The sequence below is a fragment of the Gopherus evgoodei genome, unplaced genomic scaffold, assembly GCF_007399415.2.
Source record: "Gopherus evgoodei ecotype Sinaloan lineage unplaced genomic scaffold, rGopEvg1_v1.p scaffold_32_arrow_ctg1, whole genome shotgun sequence".
Taxonomy (NCBI): Eukaryota; Metazoa; Chordata; order Testudines; family Testudinidae; genus Gopherus; species Gopherus evgoodei.
The window spans coordinates 3410430-3434575 of NW_022059994.1; the positions used below are offsets into that span (position 1 = coordinate 3410430).

General features: G+C 50.3%; 4 protein-coding genes and 1 long non-coding RNA gene across 13 annotated transcripts in view; 2 read left to right on the forward strand and 3 right to left on the reverse strand.

Annotated features, from left to right (window-relative positions):
• LOC115640751 (zinc finger protein 436-like) overlaps positions 1-24146 on the reverse strand; it is a 452700-nt gene that overhangs the window by 150596 nt on the left and 277958 nt on the right. The window lies entirely within an intron of this gene.
• Positions 1-24146, reverse strand: part of LOC115640827 (zinc finger protein 300-like) — a 308757-nt gene that overhangs the window by 69603 nt on the left and 215008 nt on the right. The window lies entirely within an intron of this gene.
• LOC115640730 (zinc finger protein 260-like) overlaps positions 1-24146 on the reverse strand; it is a 341512-nt gene that overhangs the window by 44202 nt on the left and 273164 nt on the right. The gene's annotated exons all lie outside the window — the stretch shown is intronic.
• Positions 3738-16185, forward strand: LOC115640932. Its single transcript, XR_003997959.1, has 3 exons — positions 3738-3778; positions 15528-15615; positions 16146-16185. It is a non-coding gene; the product is annotated as an uncharacterized LOC115640932 (long non-coding RNA).
• LOC115640746 (zinc finger protein 585B-like) lies at positions 16238-21586 on the forward strand. 5 transcript variants are annotated; one of them, XM_030543709.1, is made up of 4 exons: positions 16238-16272; positions 16895-17005; positions 17319-18718; positions 18887-21586. In XM_030543709.1, the coding sequence occupies exons 1-4, from the start codon at positions 16239-16241 to the stop codon at positions 19097-19099; spliced, it is 1758 nt and encodes a 585-aa protein (XP_030399569.1). In that variant the 5' UTR covers position 16238; the 3' UTR covers positions 19100-21586. The 5 variants fall into 5 exon arrangements, with proteins under 5 accessions (XP_030399569.1, XP_030399570.1, XP_030399566.1 ...); XM_030543710.1 differs by having other exon boundaries at positions 19055-21586; XM_030543706.1 differs by having other exon boundaries at positions 17319-21586.

Sequence of the window (24146 nt, forward strand, 5' to 3'; positions counted from 1 at the left end):
GTTTTGTGCTTTTTGTTCTGCTCTTTGTTCTCTCTTGGGATTAAGAGAAGCCAGACATGCAACCAGATTTCTCCAATCTTACTGAAACAGTCTTTCAGGTTTGAGATAGTAAGTAATAGATTGAAAGGGGATTAGATTTATGTTTGCTTTGTTTATTTGCAAACGTGTATTTTGCTGGAAGGATTTTACCTCTGTTTGCTGTAACTTGTATTTTATGCTAGGAGGAGGGAGTCCCTCTAGTCTATATGGCTGAAGACCCTGTAAACATTTTCCGTCTTGATTTTTTACAGAGATAATTTTTACTTTTTTCTTTCTTTAATTAAAAGCTTTTCTTTTAAAAACCTGATTGATTTTGTCTTTGTGTAAGACCCTAGGGGACTGGGTCTGAACTCGCCAGGGATTGGTGGGGGAAAGGAGAAGGGGGGGAATGTGAATTTCCTCTCTGTTTTAAGATTCAAGGAGTTTCAATCACAGTATCTCTCCGGGTAACCCAGGGAGGAGGGAAATTTTAATTTCTCTTTGTTTTAGGATCCAAGGAGTTTGGATCAGTGTCTCTCTCAGGAAGAGTCTAGGAGGGGGAGAGCAGAGGGGGGAAAAGGTTATTTCCTCTCTGTTTTAGAATCCAAGGAGTTTGGATCAGTGTCTGTCTCAGGAAGAGTCTGGGAGGGGGAGAGAAGCGAGGGGAAAGGTTATTTCCTCTCTGTTTTAGAATCCAAGGAGTTTGGATTAGGGTATATCTCAGGGTTCCCCAGGGAAGGTTTTTGGGGGATAGAAAGTGTACTAAACACTATATTTTGGTTGGTGGCAGCCTCTCAGATCTAAGCTAGGAATTATGCTTAGAAGGGACATGCAGGTCCCCACTTTCTGGATGCTAAAGTTCAAAGTGGAAAAGAGACCCTGACAAGGACTAAAGCAACTACTACCTATCCCCCACCATCCTCAATCATCAGGGACAGTAGAAAGGATGGATCAGACTGTCAAGCAAGCCCTTTGCAAAGTGGTGCACGTTACTGGCAAAGGTTGGGACAATAAATTACCAGTGGTGTTGGCAGCCATCCGGAGCAATGATGGATTGGATACTGACTACCAGCCGGATCACATTGTCTTTGGAAGGTCTATGAGCTTATGGAACCCTTTAATGTGGAACCCTTTATTATATGAAGGAGGAGGAGGAGGAGTCTCTGTTGTCCTGGGCCTTCCTCTGCAACTCCAAGGAGACAGTCTTGGGCAGGAAGCCAGGATCCAAGGGTTGCCATTTTTTCCAATTCTTACACTGTTTTAAAGCCGTCCCGCTGGTGTTATTTCCTTTCTTGCCGATTCCTCATTTTTTTCCAGGGACATGACAAAACTGTTTATAAAAAACTGTTCTTTTTGACCAATTCTCCCTTCCGTTCTCGGTTTGGTTGCCAAAATGCAAATCATGAACTCAGGTCGAAACACACTCCAGCCACACTAGGTCCATGGATATATGGGTTATATATGTACATATCCCAACATTGCCTGCATCTCCCAAGGGGGCTCAGTGACCCTGTTTCCATCATCTGGAATTGAATTATCCCTCAGCTGGCTGGCTGAGGGCTCTGGCTCTACCCAGCGCCCCCCTCCTCTCCTCCCCAGAGCTCAGAGCTGCGCGGAGTCCCTCCCTGCCTGTGGTGGGGGTCCTAGCGACCAGCCAGAGCCAGGGGGAAAAGTTTGTAGCATGTGAGTGAGCAGGGCTGGGGGAGTCAGGCCCAGCAGGCGGGTTGAGCAAGTCTGGGAACAGGCTCTGGAGGCTGGGAAGAGGGATGTTGGAGCAGAGCTTGGTAGAGCCGAGCGTGGGACTTTGTGAAGTGAAGGAGGAGGAATCGGGCTGGGGATGGCTGGGGCGAGCCAGACTGGGAAGGGAAGAGAGCACGGAGGGGTGTCTTTGTCTGACTCAATGAGCTAGCCGTCATAGACGCTGACTTATTGCTAAAACATGCCGTGGTGTAGACAAGCCCTGTATGAATAAGGACAGAGAGAAAAGGCTGGTGCCTGAAGAGAATTCCTGTTCTTACTACACTGCGCACCCCAAGCTCTGCTGGTTCAGGCCTAGAGGGAAATGTTCCATTTTAGGGAGAATGAAAGGCCATTTGGGAGGTGATGGACCAGAGCCCTGGCAGGGAAGGGCCCTGTGAGGGCTGGACTCTGCCACTGGTATCAGCTATTTTGGGTCCTGGCTGACATGCCAGCCACCATGTAAAATGTTTCCCTGTGGCCTTTTGACATGCACACAGAGGTATGTCACTGCCAAGTCCCTCTCCTGGGGGGAGGGGGCAGTCTGCAAGGTGATCTCCCACCTCCATGCAGCCAGGGGCCAATGCTTGCCACTGCCATTCTGGAGCCTCCACATGTATGTATTGACCAGGGCCCAGGGGGCCATCCACAAAGTAGGAAGCTATGTAGGGCACCAGGAAGTTTGGGGCACCAAAGCCGCTGCCCTTGCTTTGCCTCACCCCGCCTCTTCCTGCCTGTGCTCTACCACAGCTCTGCCACTGAGGACTCTGCAACAGGGCCTGGCCTACACTCACCGGTGGCAAGAAGTACAGAGATCTAGCCCCAGACATCATTCCGGTGAGTGCTGGGGGGTGGTTCCTCCCAGTCTCCCAAGCCAATCCCCCTGTGGTGGCCTGGGGCTTCCTCCCCATGGAGATCTGCCCCTCCCCCCCACAGGGGGTTTCTGTAGGGGCCTTTAATAGCTAGGGATGGCCCTAATATTGACAAATAAAATGGACAAAATTTTAAAATATTGTGTACAGAATTTTTAATTTTTTGGTGTTGAAGCCCTCGGGAATATGGCATGCTGGACAGTTGGGGGCTGAGGGGCTGTGATGGGGTGCTATGCAGTGTGGGGAGTCTGTGGGTGGGAGGCCACTGGGCATGGGAGTTGCTGGGCATAAAGGGGGGACCTGGGCAGGACAGCGGTGTGGCAGGCACACGGGCAGAGCAGGGCTGGGGTTGGGGGCCAAGGTGGTTCGGAAGTGCAGGGGTTAAGGTGAAGGTGGCACTGTGGAGAGGTTGGGGTGAAGGTGAAAAAAGGTAAGGGTTAGGGACACAGTGTAGGAGTTAAGGTGCAGAAGGGGAGAAAGATTAGTGGCAAAGGGGGTGCAGAATGAAGAGCCTGCAGGGGCCAAGGGAAAAGGCCCTGAGGCCGGCCCTGCACCCTGGGTGGATACGAGGGTGGATTTCTGCTGTCACCCTTCTCCTCATCCATCATTCCCCCCACTCCCCCTTACTTTTTCCTTTTGTTTCTCTCTCCCACAAGTCCGGCTCAGCCAGCTCCAACTTTTGCACCACTGCTGCTGGGTGACCAGATGTCCCAATAGTATAGGGATAGTCCCGCTATTTGGGGCTTTGTCTTATATAGGTGACTATTACCCGCCACCCCGTCCTGATTTTTCACACATGCTGTCTGGTGACCCGGTGCTGGTAACATGCGCCCAGAGATGCTGCAGCCCGACCCCTGCAGCGCTAGGACCCAGGAGCGGCCGGGAGGCGGCTGTGGGGCAGCGAGCGCTGGGCTCCGGCCCGGCAGCAGGAAGTGACTCGCAGCCGCTGCGGTGACTCTGGCTCCCAGGCTCCTGGCGAGATCCCCGAGCCCCGGCGGCTGGTGCTGGGAGCCCGGAGCCCTGGCTGCAGCCGGGAGAGGGGAATCTCCAGCAGGGCCCTTCCCGCTGCTCCCCAGGAGCCTCTCCCAGGGCAGAGCCCCCAGCCCAGCCCGGCCCGGCCCCTGCCCCGGGGGGCCCCGCTCGGAGGGAAGGTGAGAGAGACCCGCCCCTCGGGCTGCAGGGGGCGGAGGCTAAAGGGGTGCAGGGGGTAAGGGCAGGCGGGGGGAGCGGGGTGGGGGCAGGAGGCGGGTACTGGGGATGCGGGGGGCAGGCTGGGATGGGGGCGGGGGCGCACTGAAGGGAAGATGGGGGGATGCGGGCCGATCGGGGGGATTGTGGGGCTAAGGGGAGCGAGGCTGGAATGGGGGAAGACGTGAGTGGGGGGCACTGCGAGGGAAGGAGGTTTGTGGGGATACTGGCGGGGGAAGGTGGGGGAGATGCCCAGGCAGCTGCTTTGTCCCATGCGACACCAAGGGGGAGGGGCGGAGAGAAGCTTTTCTTCTCCTGGAACTGGTCAGACCAGCTTTGGGAGTGATGGGGGGGGGGGGTAATTAACCCCTCAGGGCGCAGAGGCAGCAAGGCAAAACCCAGCGTTTCCACCCCCCGCGGCTTCCAGTGTGTTACTGTCAGACACACCCGTGCTGGTGGGGTCTGCCCAGGGCCCTGGTCTGATTTCCCTGCAGGATTCTGATCTCTGCCACACCGGAGTCAGAGCAGAGTCACTGCTGCCTCTGGTAGGGGGGGAGTGTAGCTGGACCAGTGAGATGGGGAGGGCTGCTGGGGGAGTCCAGGGCAGCTCATTCTTCTGGAGTTGCCACCAGAGAGCTCTGGCTGTTGCTAAGGGAGAGAGGTTTACACTGCAATGGGGGGCAATCCCCCAAAGTGGCCCCTTTGATTCTGCTCTTTTTCTAGCATTTGGCTCAGAGTTGCTGTTACTGGAAGGGTCTGAAGAGCCTGGGGGGAACGTGGAAGTGTGAAAAGGGGATTTGCAGCAGCCATCTTGGTGTTTTTCAGAGACAGAGCAGAAGACAGGCTGTGAGGGATAATTTAGCAGGCCTTAAGCTTCAGTCGAGGTCCTGAGTTTGATCAAGCTTGCTTACAGGCCTTGAACTAAGATCCTGCTTGTTTCTGTGTAAAAGGGACAGAAGGAGTTGTTGCCGGCACAGAGTGCCCGAGGGGGGCAACAGCGGGGGTCGTTGCCCAGTGTGCTCCGCACCAATAAACACACCAGGGTGGAGAAGCAAACAAAGTTTATTTGAGATCTCAGAGTGGTGCAAGGAGACTGGTATGTCTCAGATCAAGCAGGCCTACACAAGCAGCTTTTCTCTTTTTAGATTTTTTTTTTCTTTCTTGCCTTCTTCCACCCCCTCCTCCTCCCCCTTCTTCTCCCTATAGCAGTTACGTAAGCAATCTTGGCGGCGGTAGCTCGTTAGTAAGTTTTCCTTCTGCAAGTTATCTTGTCCTTCAGCTAGAGGCACGGAGGCCTTATCACTACTGCTTTATACCGGTTTGGGCTGTGCTGCAACTGATAGCTTACTGTTACACATTTGATTTTGCAGCTGCTGGCTTTCTAGCTCGAGTAAAGTTCAACATGGAGGGGCTTTGGTTCGCTTTGGCCTAGAACAGGATGGCTTCATTGTGATGAACTAGGAATGTTCTTAATGTTTTTTCTGAATACTCTGTTGGTGTCTCAGTGTCCCCATGGCAGTTCTTAAGTATCTGGCAGAGCAAACGGCCAGTGCACCTAAATGCCTGACACTCTGTCTCCTAGCAACTGATGGCCTGGGCCCCTCCCCTGCAAAGGTGCCAGCTGAAGGTGTTGGAGACAAAGAGATCAGGTGACCTCGTGTCCCGGAAAAGGAGCAGAGCAGAGAGGAGGGGCTGGAAGGGGTTGTTAGTCTGGAGCTGGCTGAGGGCAGACGTGGGGGTCTGGCTCACTGACCCCCAGAATGGACCCGGCCGAGGGGTCCGGTTCATGGTACCTACAAGCTCTGTTTTAGACCCTGTTCCTGTCATTGAATAAACCTCTGTTTTACTGGCTGGCTGAGAGTCACGTCTGACTGCAAAGTGGGGGTGCAGGACCCTGTGGCTTCCCCAGGACTCTGCCTGGGTGGGGTCGCTGTGGGAAGCGCACAGAGGGACAGAGGATGCTGAATGCTCTAAGGAGAGACCCAGGAGGTGAAGACATGTGAGCTTCTTGCCCTGAACAAGTCTTTTCCAAGGGAGAGGAGGCTCCCCAAAATCCTGACTGGCTTTGTGGGGAGCAGTTCCAGAGCATCGCCCAGTGACTCTGTGACAGCTGGTGGCAGTGGTGGGATGTACTGCACCCCGTGAATGGCGCTGCTTGCAGTAAGTGACTGGGAGGAGTAATACAAAGGAGGGATAATGAGGACCAGGCGTGCTGAAGGCTCAGAGAGGGACGGTTTCAGGGGGCAGTTAACCTCTGGGAGTGTGTGACCAGCGAGAAGGACTGTTGGAGTAATGGGGTCCCCCTGAGGACTGCAGCGAGCAGTCTCGGGGCAGAGGAGCTTCCCACTCGACCCTGGGAGAGAGAAGGATTTTTGCAGTAGCAGGGTTCCCCTGGGGATTGCAGGAGCAGTCCCAGGGGCGGAGGAGTCTGCAGCTCGACCGTGGCAAAGAGGTGGTGATCACAAGAAGGGCTGGCGCCCCAGGGATTCTTCCTGGAAACCATGGGGGAGCCAAGAGCACACAGGCCTGTGAGTCAAGAGCCACTTGGGAACGGTGAAGCAGTGGCCTATCACCATCTCCTTAAGAAGGACATTGTGATCCTGTGGACAAAGAGAGGGTTACGCATGGGGACGTTCACCAAGGCACAGTTAATTGTGCCGCTGAAGAAGGAGGACCGCTCTGAGGAGCAGATTCCTGACCCAGATTGGGCTAAAAGAGGATCTGGGAGCAGCTGGAGCAGCAGCCAGGCATCCCTGAGAGTCTGGTCCCCAACCAGACGACAGTCTTCACGATCGGGTTCCCCATCAGGGGATCAGAGACGAATGGGAGTGAAGCAGAGCCCGAGAGAGCGAGAGGACTGTGAGAGAGAGCAAGAGCCCGAGGAAAAGCTGCAGGAGAAGCAGCAGCAGCGTGGACTGGTGTTGGTGAAGCAGAGAGACATACGGGGCTGCCCAGGGGTCAGTGGGGAAACACGCCTGGGGGGGCGAGACCCTGGGACAGAGAGAACTGTAGTGGTGCAGCCCCAGATGCTGAGGGACTGTGGGACCTGGGTAAAGTTCCCTGGGGTGAAGCCCCTCGCCCTGCCTATGGCCCAGATCCCTGTGCAGACCCAGGAGGGGTCTGGCTGGCTGGTGGTTGGGGTTCTCCAGGATATTGGCTTGGAGGCCCTGTTGGAGGGTGACTGTCTCCCCTTGGGACAGGATCCAGGCCCTGCTCCTGTAACGGCCGAGGGTTTGAATTCAAATCCAGGGAACCAATTGGCTAGGATGGAAATGGTCAGTGAAAATGCAAATAACCTGGCTGGCAGAGGGGAGGGGCTGCTGGGCTCCGGATACCAGCCTACCTGTCACCAGCCCCCTGGGGCTGAGTGGGAGGGAGAGATGCTTCCCGCCCCCCTGCACACCAGAGAGGGGGCTCACGCTGGCTCTGATGCTGTGACCAGAGCAGAGAGCTCGCTGCCTGCCCCCACTGGCCAGCAAGGGCAGCGCTGAGCACGGGGGGAGCTGAGACCCCAGCTGAGTGGGGGGACACCCAGGCAGGGCAGGTCAGCTTCCAAACAGGTTGGCCTGGTCCAGACGTGATGCTGGGAAGTAATTACACAGCAGGGAGGAAGCTACCAGGGACAAGGCTCAGGGGTGCTGTCACCCCAGGCCCAGCCAGCGAGAGGGAGCAGGTCCCACTCCCTGCTCCAGCTGCTGAATCTCAGGCCGAGCTGCAAAAGGATCCCTCCTTGGAGAAGCTGAGGGAACTTGCTGGCCACAGCGCTGCAAACCCCCCTGGGGAAGGCTGCAGGGACAGAGTCCTGCAGGAGAAGGGATTCCTGTACCGGGAATGGGCTCCCCAAGAGGAAGTAGAACTGGGGGGGAATCGGGAGGCAGCTGGTGGTGCCCCAGGAATCCACAGGGTTCTTCCCATTTGAGCTGCTGGATGGGAGGAGAGTGAGGGAACCCCTGGACCTGAAGGGGGAGGATTGTATGGAGAAGGGGGAAGACCCCTTGGGGGATCTCTTCCCTGAGATGGGAGCCAATCTCCCCATCAGGTGTTCCCCATTCAAAGTCACTGGGAAAACAACCCAGATCCTGGAGAGAGAGGTCAGGGACATGCTGGCTTTAGATGGGATCCAGCCATTTTACAGCCCATGGGCCTCACCCGTGAGGCTGATCCCCAAGGGAGACAGGATGATCTGTTTTTGTGGGGGCTGTGAGAAGCTTAAAGCCATCACAGTGTCTGATGCTGACCCCATGCCTAGGCCTGGGGAGATTCTAGACAAGCAGAGGGCGATGGAGAACTTAGCCATGGCTGACACTGATAACATGTGCACCTTTAGCCAGACCTGGGAGGAACAGGTGTCCCAGGTGAAGAGAGGGCTGGGCTGCCTCAAGGAGGTGGGACTGACGTTAAAAGCTGGCAAGTGCAAGGGGGGATGGCAGAGGTGTTGTATCTGGGCCACAAAGTGGGAAGCGGCTGCCCAAGCCCAGAGCTAGCCAAGGCCAAGATGGGGGCTCTTAACCAAGAGAGCCCGAATCGCAGCCCAGAGTGCTGGGAAAAGACCCCATCCCAATTTGAACCCCAGGGGTATTGGGGATAGCAAAAGGGTTCAAGCTGCATAAACCTTCCCACATGCAGCCTGCGAGTGCCATCAAGCACACCCGACCTAAGGGAGGGCGTGAGACTGGACTGCCTGGTGTCACTCACACCAAGGAATGGGAGAAATGCTGGGGCATCCATGGGAACGTTGGTGGGTTCGAACTTCCCCAGGTCACTGGCTGGAGTGACCTCGCTCAGTTCGGTCTCGAAGGGGGGAGAGATATGATGAACAAGGAATGTTCTTAATGTTTTCTCTGAATACTCTGTTGGTACCTCAGTGTCCCCATGGCAGTTCTTAAGTATCTGGCAGAGCAAAGGGCCAATGCACCTAAAAGCCTGACACTCTGTCTCCTAGCAACTGATGGCCTGGGCCCCTCCCCTGCAAAGGTGCCAGCTGAAGGTGTTGGAGACAAAGAGATCAGGTGACCTAGTGTCCCGGACAAGGAGCTGAGTAGAGAGGAGGGGCTGGAAGGGGTTGTTAGTCTGGAGCTGGCTGAGGGCAGACGTGGGGGTCTGGCTCACTGCCCCCAGAATGGACCCAGCCGAGGGGTCCGGTTTGTGGTACCTGCAAGCTCTGTTTTAGACCCTGTTCCTGTCATCAAATAAACCTCTGTTTTACTGGCTGGCTGAGAGTCACGTCTGACTGCAAAGTGGGGGTGCAGGACCCTGTGGCTTCCCCAGGACCCCGCCTGGGTGGGCTCGCTGTGGAAAGCGCACGGAGGGGCAGAGGATGCTGAATGCTCCAAGGAGAGACCCAGGACGTGAAGCCGTGTGAGCTTCTTGCCCTGAACAAGTCTTCTCCAAGGGAGAGGAGGCTCCCCAAAATCCTGACTGGCTTTGTGGGGAGCAGTTCCACAGCATCGCCCAGTGACTCCATGACATTCATCAACACTCGTGGCCTTGCACCCACCCAAATTACCTAGGGTTATGCCTGGTGACACCAACAACTCCCTCCTTTGAGAAGACTCAACAAACTCTTTGGCTGAGTTTTCTAATATTTTGAGGACAAAAAGCGATTAAGCTGTAGGGAGCTGGGGTCATTAATGAGGGGGGGTTATAGCGGGATTTCCTGGGGAACAGGAGGTACAAATTCTATGTAGGAGTGCTTTACAGCAAGCAAGCAAGAGGAAAGTAACGATACACAACACCACACCAGTGAGCAGGAGGCGAACAATGCCTCCCCCTAGTCCCCCCATGTTGGGTAACCAGCCCCAGTGGGAATCAGAAATAGTGGGTTCCCTTTCCTGGGCCTTCCACTGTTCAAAAGCCTGTTCGGCTGACAGGATGTGTGCTTGTTAATATCCTGTGCGTTTTCTGGGACATAAGTACAGCATTCATCCCCTATGAGGGTGAACCCCCCGCCCTGTGAAGCCACACTTTCACCCAGAAAGTGTCCAAGTATGTCTCCATGATCACAGATCAGATGGTATTCCTGATGCGTCTGTAAGGGCAGTGGGTCAAGTCTGGTACTCAAGATCACTCCCAATGGCCATCAGCTGGTCATTCAGGAAATCCTGAATTCCTAAACATACTAGACCCCACTGCAATGTCTTCCCAGCCTCAGTGATATTCAATACCATCTTTCCTTGGTTTAGTACTATAATACATCTTTTATTTAACTATTCTCAGGTACTTTCAAAAGGCATTAACATTAATAGCATAGGAGGGAGTTACATTATTAGTCACTGGAATGGTTTCAATACAGGTAAAATTTCTAGTGGCAGAACAAACTCTTTGGGTACTTGTTATTTAAAATCCAGTTAGGGAGAGCAATACATGCTGAAGGATTTATCCAGAACACAGGGTGCAGCCTGTAGAATAAACCCCAAAATCCAATCAATATCACATTCCCAAGCATGGGTCACACAAATGTCCTCCGGCCAGTGTATAATTCTTTATTTCTTCACCAGGGTCTGTTCTTAATGTCCTTTCCAGTCAGGAATTACTGGACTTTGGCAGTTTCAGTGTAGTGAGTGTTCCTTTTTCTTTCCCAAAACAGTCATGGTTCAGCATCCTGCAGGGGAGAGGTTACCAGCATATCACCCTGTAATGGTTGTTATTTTTCTAGAAAAATTCAAAGGCACAGTCGATCTGTCAATGGACAAGGGAGAGATTACTAGCACTTCACCTTGTACTTTTTCCCTGCTGTCCAGAAGGCACAGTGGAGCTAAAAGGAGAAATAGGCTAATCATCAGTAGGAGAATTCTCCCGATCTGGAGGGATCGTTTTGCAGTGAGAATCATGGGTACAGGCAGTCAGTCCCTGGCACTTCACAGTGGTGTTGGTAGTCAGCAGAACTTGGTAAGGGCCTTTCCAGCATGGAGCCAAAGCAGTCTTTCGTTGGTGGACCTTTACATAGATCCAGTCTCCTGGTTCCAAGGAGTGGCAAGGCTGCTAGGGTCTTTGAGTAGTGCTTCTTTACCTGTGAGAAAAGAAACCTGACACATTTCATTAATGCCTGGCAGTGTTTTGCAGAACTCATAGCTGCTTGGGCACATTCAAGGCTCCTTTTCCTGGTTGTCAGCCAACTCTTTAACTGTGAGCAGTGTCCTTGAGTGGAGTCAGTGTCTTATCTATAGCCTGAGCTTGCTAGGTTTTTGGGTTTTTTTCCAGTTAACTCATTCTGTTCTTTGTCCTTCTTGGCTTCTTTTCACCTACAAAGGAAACTTCCACTTTTCACTTATACACATTTTCCCAACAATGAACACATAAACATTGCCATCATACAGTACATCAGTCTTATTATTCAATGTATACCACATATACCCTTCCACTTAAATAACCTTATTACAGAACTTTGGAGCAACAAGCTAGAACGAGCATACCCACTTTGATGAGTTTACTTAATACAGCTTCTTTGGCGAATGAAGTTTCTTTTTCGTACTTAAGCAAATGCGTTGGACTTTAGTATATTACATTTTCCTGATTCCAATCCAAACCAGACCATCCCATGAAAACAGTAAACACAACAATTCCGGCCATGAGACAAACACCACAAGACAGAACATAGAACACAAAACATAATTCCTATTGTGCCAGCAAATGCATGGTACGTTGAATGCTGGTCAGCTGGCATCAGTTTTCTCTGATTATCTGAAAGACAAAAAACAGAGGTCTACCCTCCTGGGCAGTCAATCATCGCTTAAAATATACACATACCCTTGTCGTCTTCAGGCAAAACAGAGGAATTACCCCATATTTTCTTGTATGTGTTTCATAGGCAGCCCAGGTTTCAGTGGCTCCTACATTATCAGTTAGATAATTTGCATTAATACAGATGCTTTCTGGCTTGCTTTTTACTTTCAATTCCTGCTTTCAAACACTGAAAGAAAACATCACCCCTTATAGTGCCCTTAGAGCCTAATAAAATTTCAATTACATAGCACTGTATACATTCTTCAGCTAATTCAAGTACATTGTTCATAGCCAAATGATTGCAATCCAGTAAAATCTTTGCCTGAATTTATTTACAAACATTTCAAAGACACCAAGAACTTTCCTCTTTAGCATTTTTACAAAGTTCAACCGCTGTTCCCTCCAGCAACTACAGAGTTAACTTCTCACTTTCCCTTAAATCACTTGCTTGTCTCCCTCCCAACAGCCACTTTTATCAACTCAAATCACCATTCCAAGTAAGTCCTGGGTATTTGAAATCCCCATGCTTACACTTACTGACTCCTTCCTTCCACTACACCCTCAAAGTTTTCCAACCTGTTTTCCAATCTCTCTGTCTGTTGCTTGCCTGCCTGGGCCCGATCCTGCTTTTCTCGCTGAACCGTCCCTTCCATGGGCAGCAACTTGTTCCACTACCAGTTTAGCTAGGAGGGTGGGCTTCTCAGCTAGCCCCTACCCCTCCTGGTCTCTTCCCTTAAACATTCTTACTCACAAGACCACCCAAGTCCTCCCTCGTGAGGCTTGTCACCTGGACAAAAACACATGGCCCATTGGGTAAAGGCCATTTACTTAGAGAATTACACAGAGAGCAGAGGGAATTACAGTCTAAGCCAGGTTTTCCCACTTTTATACACTGATTGATACAGGGGATGGGACAGAAGGATCTCAATTCGACCTCAGAGCTTCATCGCACGCATGGCTTCCACCCGGAGGAATTACAAACGAGAGGCTCAGTTCTGCCCACACAGCTAACACCCACATGTATATAGAGCAGAAAAACAGTAACCGGTTAAACAGAACAGAACCAGAACCAGAACACCAGATAAGAGGCCCGTCTCTAACCAGAACCACATAGTATTTCCTTATCCTATTAGGGCTCACCTTATCAGAGCACGAACCCCAGGGGCTGCGGAGAAGTGAGGAAGACGGGTTAAGCAACCCAGTGGCGTGATACACCCGAAAAGCATATTTTAAGTCCGTATAAATATTAACCCTTTTCCCTTGCATACCATCTGGATGCTCTCTAAATCTCTTTGCAATATCCTTTGCACATTGTGACATGAAAACCATTTTAACCATCTCCTTTCCATGATCAGTTTCAGGATTCAAATGCCCATGCTTTCTAATTTCACAAATCAGTCGTTTTTCCACTGCCTTAGGATTGTCTCATAAGTGAGGCATAGTGCACTGCCAGTTAAACAAATCTGCATGTTCCCCAGCAACCAGTGGAAACAGATAAGTTCTCAACAGGGCTCGTAATATCAGGGGTGTCCCAGAAACATTGTCTCTCATGGGGTTAAATAACCTAGTGGGGGTTCACAAGGGCGAGGATGAGGGCTGCTGTAATATTGGGAGTGTCTGAAGTTTGCGAAAGGCTGGCTGGAGGCTGCACAGAGGGAGTGAGGCTGCCTGATTCCTCTGAAGATGAGGGAACATCACTCTGAGCTGCCCCTTGATTCTCCTCTGTCCCCGAACTGTCCCTAACCTGTTTTGGAATCCTTGCACTCCACCAGACAGGGGGAAGAACAGGAACAAAATTGTCCTCCTCCTGGTGCGGCTCTGGGGCATATGGTGGGTGATTTTTACAAGAGCTCTCCATACAAAGAGCTTCAGAAGCTACCCGTTGGCTGACAAAACAGGAGTAATTGAAGGATCGTGTTATAATTAAGTGATCCTTCCGGTGGCCACCTTTCCTAGTCCCCTAGTTGATATTGAGGCCAGTCTGCTGTACAGAACTTTTTCAGTTTATTCTTCATCATCGGATCCGAGCCAAACACCTTCCAATTCGCTAGAATGCATTCTAAGGGTGTACGCTGTACCTACCGCCCCATACCATGCCCTTGACCCATTATATGCTAATACACCAGTAGCTAATGGGAATTACAACGACTGGGCGTCCCTAGCCTCGGGCAAAAGTCCAGACCACTGGACTGTTCCTACCTTATCCAAGGGACTGGTTCCTCACCGTCGCCCACAACTGCTTCTCCTCTACTCGAGCGCATTGCACCGTTGTGCCCTCCGGGGTCGGTCGAACTGCGTTTCTGCCGAGGCCCCCGGTGAAGTCACCGGTGCTCGCTGGGTGTCGGTCGTCGGCGCAATTCGTCGACCACCAGGAGGGATCCAGGCAAGGCTAATTTTCAGCCTCGAGCCCCATGTTGGGTGCCAAGAACTGTTGCCGGCACAGAGTGCCCGAGGGGGGCAACAGCGGGATTCATTGCCTGTTGTGCTCCGCACCATAAACACACCAGGGTGGAGAAGCAAACAAAGTTTATTTGAGATCTCAAAGCGGTGCAAGGAGAATGGTATGTCTCAGATCAAGCACACCTACACAAGCAGCTTTTCCCTTTTTAAAAGTTTTTTTTTTTTCCCTTCTCCCCCCCGCCCTCCTCCCCCTATAGCAGTTACGTAAGCAATCTTGGCGGCAGTAGCTCGTTTGTAAGTTTTCCTTCTGCAAGTTATGTTGTCCTTCAGCAAGGGGCATGGAGGCCTTATCACTACTACTTTACACTGGTTTGGGCTGTGCTACAACTGTTACATATTTGATTTTGCAGCTGCTGGCTTTCTAGGTACCGAGTAAAGTTCAACACGGAGGGCCTTTGTTTCGCTTTGGCTTAGAACAGGAGGGCTTCATCGACACTCGTGGCCTTCCACCCACCCGAGTTACCTATTGTTATGCCTAGTGACACCAACAGAGTCAGAATAGAAAAAATCCCCTTCCCAGGCTCGACCCAGGTCCACTAGAGCTGCTGGGGAGAGGAACCCCTCCCTCAGCCTGGCACAGGGCCTGCCGCGGCTGGGGAGAGGTGCCTCTCATCCGGCCCCAAGCTGCTGCAGTGAGAGAGGGCTGCGGAGTGTCCTCCCCTCACCGCAGTCTGCACCACAAATTCCTTGTGAGGGAAAAAACAGTGACATCCAAACCTTATAGACCCAAGCCTCGTGTCGAGCTGCCAAGGTCAGCTCGCTGAAATGGGGGCACAGAGGAGCCAGTTAAACGTACCCAACATTCCCCTAGCTAAAAACAATTGTGCCATATCCTATGCAGTCGCCGTTTAACCGCAAAAGGACAGACAGTAAATACGAGAAGAGGCCTAACATGGAAAGAATTTAAGTTTGCTCTAATTTATATTGATTTTGCAACATTTCTAGTAAGGAAATAACAAGGAAATGTATGCAGCTTTGTGTAACGAGTTTGTGCTTTTAAGCTTTATAAGGCTGTCTGTAACCAGATTTGGGGAGGCCGTTTCCAGGAGCGGTCTGCCCCTGTGCGCTGGTAATCAATGAAAAGCCTCAGGCTGTTCTGATCCAAACACAACACGTGGTCGTTTTTCCATGACAAGGCTAACCCTAACCCTAACATCGTGAGATTTGTAGAAGTGGGGATTGTGCGAGGCGGATGGGAAAATGACATGGGAAGCTGTTTTCTAACCTTGCTTTCAGATAAGAATGGGAAGGACAATGTATAAACAAGATTCAGCTGTATCCGTTGATATATGTGAGGGGAACCTATAAATACGTGCTTTAAACCGTTGTACTTTGGAGACCTGCCTAAGAAAGGAAACACCCCCCACCCCCCCCCGTAGGCTTCCCCTGGAATTGCTTGAAATAAACTGCCTCCGACTTGCTGCTAACAAACACAAGAGTGAAGACTCTGTTTCTTCCATGGGAATCTACAGGAGACATGGACTGAAGCTCTTTCTGTAACCTCCCCCATTGCTCCTCTCGCCCCGACAGGTTGAGGAATCACGTCCCTGTTTGGCTCCAGATGGTCCCGTCTTCCAGGAGACAGGGAAGGGAAATGGCTGTGATGGAGCCAGTTCAGGTAGGGGATTTTCAGGGAGCGACTGGGCGGGGTGAGGGAGAGTCAGGGAGGAGACAGGGTGTGAGAAACCTGCTGATTTTCTGAGTAGGCCCATTTGTGGCTGGGGAGGCAAAAGAGGACATTCCCCCATTTCTCAAACAGGATACAATCCCGTAGGCAGGCCTGGGAACATTTTCCAGATTCCCAGTGCTGGAGCCTGAACCCACTGGCCTGAGGCTGCTATGAAATACGAAGAGAAGCTGTTGGGATTCCTGTCCCTGTCCCCGACTCAGAACTCTGCGTCATGTATCAGCCTATGGCTGGCAGGAGTGTGGGAAATAAGAAATCCCGGCCCTGCTCCGTCTTATGGTGGGGACAGGGAGCTCTCAACTTCTTCCTACCCTGAACCCTCCAGGCTGCTCTGAGCTGGGTGGGGATGTGATTCTGCTAGTCTGACCCTCCCAGAGCTTCACAGTTTTTTCCCTTTCCCATGACTAGTGGGATTATATCTGGGGCAGCAGGTGCTGAGTGAGGGACTCTTGTTGTTTCAGATGCCGGTGACCTTTGAGGAGGTGGCTGTGTATTTCACCCAGGGGCAGGGGGCTCTGCTGGACCCCGCTCAGAGAGCCCTCTACAGGGACGTCATGCAGGAGAACTACGAGATGGTGACCTCGCTGGGTAAGGGCTTCCCGTCCATTCTGTTATTAGAAGCCGTGGGACCTATGTATCTGATTTTGTTCAGGATCTTCCTCGGTCAGTTATATTAGAGCGAATGGGTTCCATAATGAACAGCTGCCGTGTGAGAGAGACTTGCATCTCCGTGCCCTTTCCAGTGGGACATGGGTGTCAAAACCCAATGGACAACCAAACCATCCCCCTGCTCCACCTTTCCAAGGGGCATAAATCCAGCCTTGTCCTGTCTGTGTTGTTTCTTGGCTGCACACACAATCCCTGTTCATCTCCCTCCTTGGGACTAGCTCGAGCTCTGGGGAGGGCTCTGGGCTCTGCAGGTTTAGAAAGAGGCAGAGGTTTAAGTGCAGAGATGTGTGTGAGTCAGCAAGGCCCCCAGAGCGCACAGATCCTGGGAACGCCTAGTGAAGGTGTGGTAATAATTCAACTCACCTCCCCAGACAACTTCCTCTGCGCAGGGGGGCTCAGTGACCATGTTTCCGTTCTCTTGGATTCCATGTTCCTCCAGCAGAGCACAGGGACAGGTTCCACTCATAGAATGTCCTTAGTGACAAATACTCCAGCAGTCCTCCATGCACCCTGATCTGGTCTGATTCCACCCTCTGCACAGGATTTCCCATTCCCAAACCTGAGCTGATTGTCCAGCTGGAACAGGAAGAGCAGTGGGTGCCCGATCTCCAGGCCTGCGAGGAAAGAAGGCTTCTGAGATGCCCCCATACAGGTGAGGACTGACACACAAACCATCTGGGAAATGAAAGAAAAAGTTGAGAATCCCAAAATATGGTGTGAGTAAGCACCCTCAGTTCTTCCTCATTTCAGCCAGGACAGGACTGTAGTCAGCAAATATCGCTCACGACTTTCCACCCATTTTCTTAGCTGCAAGAGTTTCGTTCCCATTTCTCTTTCCCTTTGAGTGTTTGGGTGGGATGTGAAGGCTAAATCCAATTGCTCAGTCTCTCTGTTGGATTTTCTCTTGATGCTATTCCTCTTTCTCCGCAGCACAATGACTCCTGTCTGGATTGTGTCTCTCCCACCAGGTGCTGAGCGAGGGAATGAGAATGTGGAGGGGAATCATCATCAGGAAATTCCTGGAGAAGTGCAACCACAGGGGACCTTTGTGGGAGGAGCTGAAGGGAAATGTTTCAGTTCAAAGTCAGCACAAAAGTCACTTAAGAAAAGCTACACAGGAGAGAGACCCCACAAGTGCTTAGACTGTGGGAAAAGTTTCATACGTCAGTCAGCCCTTGTTAGACATAAAGTAGTCCACACAGGAGAGAGACCCCACAAGTGCTTGGACTGTGGGAAAAATTTCATACGAAGGTCAGAATTTGTTTATCATCAGGCAATCCACACAGGAGAGAGACCCCACAAGTGTTTGGACTGTGGGAAAAGTTTCGTAAGAAGGTCACAGCTTGTTCAACATCAGGCAATCCACACAGGAGAGAGACCCCATAAGTGCTTAGACTGTGGGAAAAGTTTCATACGTCAGTCAGCCCTTTTTAGACATAAAGTAGTCCACGCAGGAGGGAGAACCCACAAGTGCTTGGACTGTGCAAAAAGTTTCATGCAAAGGTCACACCTTGTTAAACATCAGGCAATCCATACAGGAGAGAGACTCCACAAGTGCTTGGACTGTGGGAAAAGTTTCCTACAAAGGTCACACCTTGTTCAACATCAGGCAATCCACACAGGAGAGAGACCCTATAAGTGCTTAGACTGTGGGAAAAGTTTCATACTGCGGTCAGCCCTTGTTAGACATAAAGTAGTCCACACAGGAGAGAGACTCCACAAGTGCTTGGACTGTGGGAAAAGCTTCATACGAAGGTCAGAATTGGTTTATCATCAGGCAATCCACACAAGAGAGAGACCCCACAAGTGCGTGGACTGTGGGCAAAGTTTCATAAGAAAGTCCGAGCTTGTTCAACATAAGGCAATCCACACAGGAGAGAGACCCCACAAGTGCTTGGACTGTGGGCAAAGTTTCATACGAAGGTTAAACCATGTTTGTCATCAGTCAGTCCACACAAGACAGAGACCCCACAAGTGCGTGGACTGTGACAAAAGTTTCATAAGAAGGTCACATCTTGTTCAACATAAGGCAATCCACACAGGAGAGAGACCCCACAAGTGCTTGGACTGTGGGAAAAGTTTCATACGAAGGTCAGAATTTGTTTATCATCAGGCAATCCACACAGGAGAGAGACCGCATAAGTGCTTTGACTGTGGGAAAAGTTTCATACGGCAGTCAGCCCTTGTTAGACATAAAGTAGTTCACACAGGAGAGAGACCCCACAAGTGCTTGGACTGTGGGAAAAGTTACATAAGAAGGTCAAACCTTGTTCAGCATAAGGCAATCCACACAGGAGAGAGACCCCACAAGTGCTTGGACTGTGGGAAAAGTTTCCTACAAAGGTCACACCTTGTTCAACATCAGGCAACCCACACAGGAGAGAGACCGCATAAGTGCTTAGACTGTGGGAAAAGTTTCATGCTGCAGTCAGCCCTTGTTAGACATAGAGTAATCCACACAAGAGAGAGACCCCACAAGTGCTTGGACTGTGGAAAAAGCTTCATACAAAGGTCAGAATTTGTTTATCATCAGGCAGTCCACACAGGAGAGAGACCCCACAAGTGCTTGGACTGTGGGAAAAGTTACATAAGAAGGTCACACCTTGTTCAACATAAGGCAATCCATACAGGAGAGAGACCCCACAAGTGCTTGGACTGTGGGAAAAGTTACATAAGAAGGTCACAGCTTGTTCAACATAAGGCAATCCACACAGGAGAGAGACCGCCACAGGTGCTTGCTCTGTAGGTAAACATTCAGACAGCGATCAGCCCTGGTTAAACAACAGTACATCCAAACAGGAGAGTGACTCTGTAAGTGCTTGGACTGTGGGAATAGTTTAACATGTAGATCAGACCTCGTTCAACATGGCAGAATCCACACAGGATCTAAACTTCTGTGACACGTGACAAGAAAGGCTTAAGCAGCTTCCATGTGATTGACTCAGATCAGGCCTTGTTTCACATCAGGGAAAACTAAATCCTCAGTACCACTTCCAGGGCCGGTTGCAGGCACCAGACAAGGAAGCACGTGCCTGGGGCGGCACTTTAGGCTTGGGGTGGCATAAAAGCTAGAGCCAGCCCTCATCACTTCAAACTAATCTTCTTGAGGGCGGCAACAGTTCCTCAGTACCTCTCTGCATTTGATTTTGTTACAAAATCAATAAGTTCAGATGGTATGAGCCCAAAAGGGACAGATGGTTCTATGGGCAGTCCTCCTTAGATATCCCATTACAGATTTCAGAAGGTCTCTTACCTTTTGATTGGCGCCTTGGGGTTCAAAGGAGAACCGTCTGCAGTAGCTGCCGCTGTCTCAGCCGGGCGTTACCATGCAAGTCACGGCCCCAATAATTGTGGAAGATGACAGAGTTTTTACTTTTAGGTTGGTTGTAACAAATCAGAGACAGTTTATTCTTAAGCAATTGCAAGAAGAGAACAACACACCCGGGCAGGGAATCTCCCTTACTCCAGGTAGGGCTCCGAAGATAAACAGTTGGGGCAAGCCTTTCTACCTTTTTTTAATCGACAATAATGATTATAGCTGAACAACCTTGTCACTCGCTGAAACCAGAAAACTGGGTCTACATGAAGATCCATCAGCGAAAGACTGCCCTGGCTCCACGCTGGAAAGGTCCTTATCAAGTCCTGATGACTGTCAACACTGCTGTAAAGTGCCAAGAACTGACTGCCTGGACCCGTGCTTCTCACTGCAAAAAGGACAATTGGAAAAGGCCACAGGTCTTCTCACTGTAGCACAGCTAACCCAGGTACAGGCTGGAGTTGGTGAATTACTTGTTATCTCTGCCCTTAGTTCAATGACCCAGAAACTTCTGATGACGATGGTGCTAAATATCACTCAGGCTGGGAAGGCATTGCGGTGAGATCTGGCTTGTTGAGAAATTCAGGATTTCCTGAATGACCAGCTCATGGCCATTCAGAGTGATCTGGAGCATCAGGCTTTGCCTACAGCCCTTACAGACACTTCAGGAGTATCATCTGATCTGTGGACTTTCTGGGTGGAAGTGCAGGCATTCGCAGTGCTCCTTCCAAGCATACGGACCGATTGGAGGGATGTGGGTTCCCACATACCGTATCCAGCTGGGTCCATGGGAAGAATGCATGTGGGATTAAATAATTCACCAAAACATTTGGGAAATTCAACTACCTGGTATGCCTAAGCGATTTGTAGTCAGTGCTCCTAGAATAACCCCCGACATTTAAATAAAAATAGGGAATCAGTGGACACTTTGGCCTTTAGAACCCCCACAGCTTCAGCGTGTACAAAAATTGAAGCCAGGGGAAGTTGTCACTGTTCATGACAACGTTTGTTGGAAGGGTATGGGACAAAAAACGACCCTAAAGAACACTGGCTTTTCCAAGCTAATAATAGCTGCGTGTATGTTGTAAGAGAAAACTTCAGTAGGCCTCCTCTTTCTCCCAGGCCTCTATTTATCCAAGGTAAGCTAACTGCATAAGTGAGTAGGAGGGCTGGAGAAGGGGGATAAGAAAGAAACTTGCCCAAGGAGAAGGAGTGTTAGAAAAGCCAATAACCACAAGAGTACAACCTGTGAGTAACAGGAAAAGCTTCTTTTGCTATATTCTTAATAAGGCTTTTTTTTGATAGACTTCTAAGATTTGGAAAAGTGGGTGTGTAACTGTTCATGGTTTTAAGCTTTAAGCTTCCTTTTTATAGGGAGAGCTACCAGCATATGCCTGAAATAAAGAAGTTTCAGGCTGATCTGATTCAAACAGAATGCATGGTTAATTTTCCACCACAATGTCAAAGCCACCACTTTGCAAGACAGACATTTTAATCTCACCATTGCTGCAGGGAATAGAGTTCTACAATCAGCCCTGAGATTCCAAATAACCCTTTAATTGAACTGCCTTAGTACCTGGCTGATTCCAAAATTTGCTTTCACTGCTACCAAAGGTCCAGAACATCTCTGAATTACAAGGTGAAATTCATATACTCCAAAATATATATATCAAATTGAAAAGTGTGCCTTCCATACAGCCTATAGGGTATCTACTTTATGTACTAATTATGATGTTGTGCTATGTAACTAAGGCTGTACAACAGCCCCATCATATTACTACAATGGGAATGTTAATGCTTTTATTGCTATTGTTTAGCTTAAAATTATGTTGTCGTAAAGAACGTAATAATAATAATACCTTACATATTTATACTAACCCAGGGCCGGTGCTTCCATTAGGCGACCCTAGGCGGTTGCCTAGGGTGCCAGGATTCGGGGAATGGCATTTTGTGCGCTCCCCACAGGGCACACGGGAGCTTCCAGTTCCACTCGTCGTGCCGCCAAAGAAGGACCCTCTACCGAAATGCTGCCGGCGACAGCGGCAATCATTGAGCTGCTCAATTGCCTCCCGCTGTTTTCCGCGGCATGTCGGCAGAAGGTCCTTCTTTGGCGGCACGACGAGTGGAACCGGAAGCTCCCGTGTGCCCTGTGGGGAGCGCACAAAATTCTGCTCCGCGAATTCTGCCTAGGACGCCAGAAACCCTGGCGCCGCTCCTGTATTAACCATGCATTGTTGTTGCAGCCAACCAAAGCCCATGAGGCTAAACCATTTAATCTAAAATCAAAAATGCAAGGTTTAATAAAAATAAAAGTTTAAGATTGATTGTTGTGCTAGAAGCACAAAAGGGGTGTGCGTGGAAGTGTAGTAGCCATTTTGTGTTGTCAAGTGACAAAGTAAAAGACAGGCTAACCTTCTTGCTAATAGCGCAAGATTTGTAGAAGCAGGGTTTGTGCTAGGCGGCTGGGGAAATGGTCAGAAATGCTGTTCTTTGACCTTGATTTAATAATAATAAAATGTAAACTGCAGCAAAGCTTATTTAAAAAAATCAGGCAAAAATGTATACACAAACTGTAGCGATAATCGTTGTGTATTTAAAAAAAAAGGTATAAAGGCTTACCCCAATTGTTTATATTTGGAGCCCTAACCAAAGTAAGGGAAATTTCCCTGCCCTGGTCTGTAGTTCCCCTCTTGCAATTGCTTAAGAATAAACTGTCTCCAGGATGGGTTGAAGATGGCTGATGATGCGGTGGAGAGGTTTTAGCTGGGGGCTGTAGATGATGGCCAGTGATGGTCTGTTATTCTCCTTGTTGGGCCTGTCCTGTAGTAGGTAACTTCTGGGAATCCATCTTGCTCTGTCAGTCTGTTTCCTCACTTCCGCAGATGGGTATTGTAGTTTTAAGAATGCTTGATAAAGCTCTTGTAGGTGTTTCTCTCTGTCTGAGGGACTGGAGCAAATGCAGTTGTGTCTTGAGGCATGGCTGTAGACAATGGATCGTGTGATGTGTCCTGGATGGAAGCTGGAGGCATGTAGGTAAGTATAGAGGTCAGTAGGTTTCCAGTATAGGGTGGTATTTATGTGATCATCACTTATTTGCACTGTAGTGTCCAGGAAGTGGATCTCTTATGTGGACTGGTCCAAGCTGAGGCAGATGGTGGGGTGGAAATTGTTGAAATCCTCGTGGAGTTCTTCAAGGGCCTCCTTCCCATGGGTCCATATGATGAAGATGTCATCAATGTAGCACAAGTAGAGGAGGGGGTGCTAGGGGACAAGAGCCGAATAACCGTTGTTCTAGGTCAGCCATAAAAATGTTGGCATACTGTGGGGCCATGTGGATACCCGTAGCAGTGTTGCTGACTTGAAGGTATAAGTTGTCCACAGATCTGAAACGGTTGTGGGTGAGGACAGAGTGACAAAGCTCAATTGCCAGGTGTGCTGTGGCCTCATGAGGGATATTGTTCCTGACAGCTTGTAGCCCATCCTCATGTGGAATATTGGTGTAGAGAGCATCTCCTCTCAGCAGGCTCAAAAAAAAGGCTCTCTCTGGGAAAACGCAGCCATAGGGTAACCCAATTTATTACTGAAATATGCCATAGTTCCGGAGAACGGCCACAGACTAACTCCTCAGAGACAACAAAGGACTGACTGTCCCTGTTAGAAAACTCTTATTTGGCCATCCACCAATAGAAAGAAAGAGGTAAACAAAGAAACTTACAATTCATCTCTAGCATAGTGTGGAGCTCACCTGTGCCATGGAGGTCCTTGACCCCATGACCCACTAAAGAGTTTTCCAGTATAAGGGGTCTGAGTATAAGAAGGGGTGGGGAGAAAGGGCTCTGGCCACCTCTCCTGCTCCATCTCTACTCATGGGAGCAAGATCACTTGAAAGACAATAGGAGCATCATTTTGCTGGAGGAGTGGTCCTAGCTGGAAGGCTTTCCGATGAACATGGACTGCTGAAAGCTTTGGGGTGAGAGAAATCCCTTTGCTTGTAAGCGTACGGCTGGTCAGAATTGAGTCTAACCCATCTGCCCCCCGGTTACTTCCTCCACCATCAGAAAGCAGAAGTTGTTCCTGATGCATTCCTATCACTTATTGCACATTATTGCAGGTGCTTGGCTTTCAACCATGAAATCCAGTCGAAAAGGGGACCTGAGAATATCTGGTCAGATCTACTGACCAGACACCCAAAGTCGAGTTACTGCAGGTGGGGAGGCACTGGGTCATCACTCACATCAGACCCTACTCAGTTGGGGCTTCCTGCTACCTGCCCTGGGCAGCTGCAGCTGCTGGGCCTGGCTGCAGAGGCAAGTCTCTGCTGACCTAGCCAGGGAGGGGAGGAAGAGAAGTGGAGGGCGGGCAGAGCCTTGGAGGAAGAGGCAGAGTTGGGGCAGGAATGGGACCTCAGGGGGCAGAGGCGGGGCAGGGAAGGTTCCAGCACTCCTGCTTGAGTGTCCATTTTTAAATATTACCAAGT

What these genes read in the sequence shown, in the direction of transcription:
- LOC115640746 (XM_030543706.1), top strand. Translation starts at nt 16,239, where the DNA reads ATGCAGGAGAACTACGAGATGGTGACCTCGCTGG. An exon ending in CGAGATGGTGACCTCGCTGG is followed by an intron (nt 16,273 to 16,894) that starts GTAAGGGCTTCC and finishes CCCTCTGCACAG; the next exon opens with GATTTCCCATTCCCAAACCT. An exon ending in TCTGAGATGCCCCCATACAG is followed by an intron (nt 17,006 to 17,318) that starts GTGAGGACTGAC and finishes TGTCTCTCCCAC; the next exon opens with CAGGTGCTGAGCGAGGGAAT.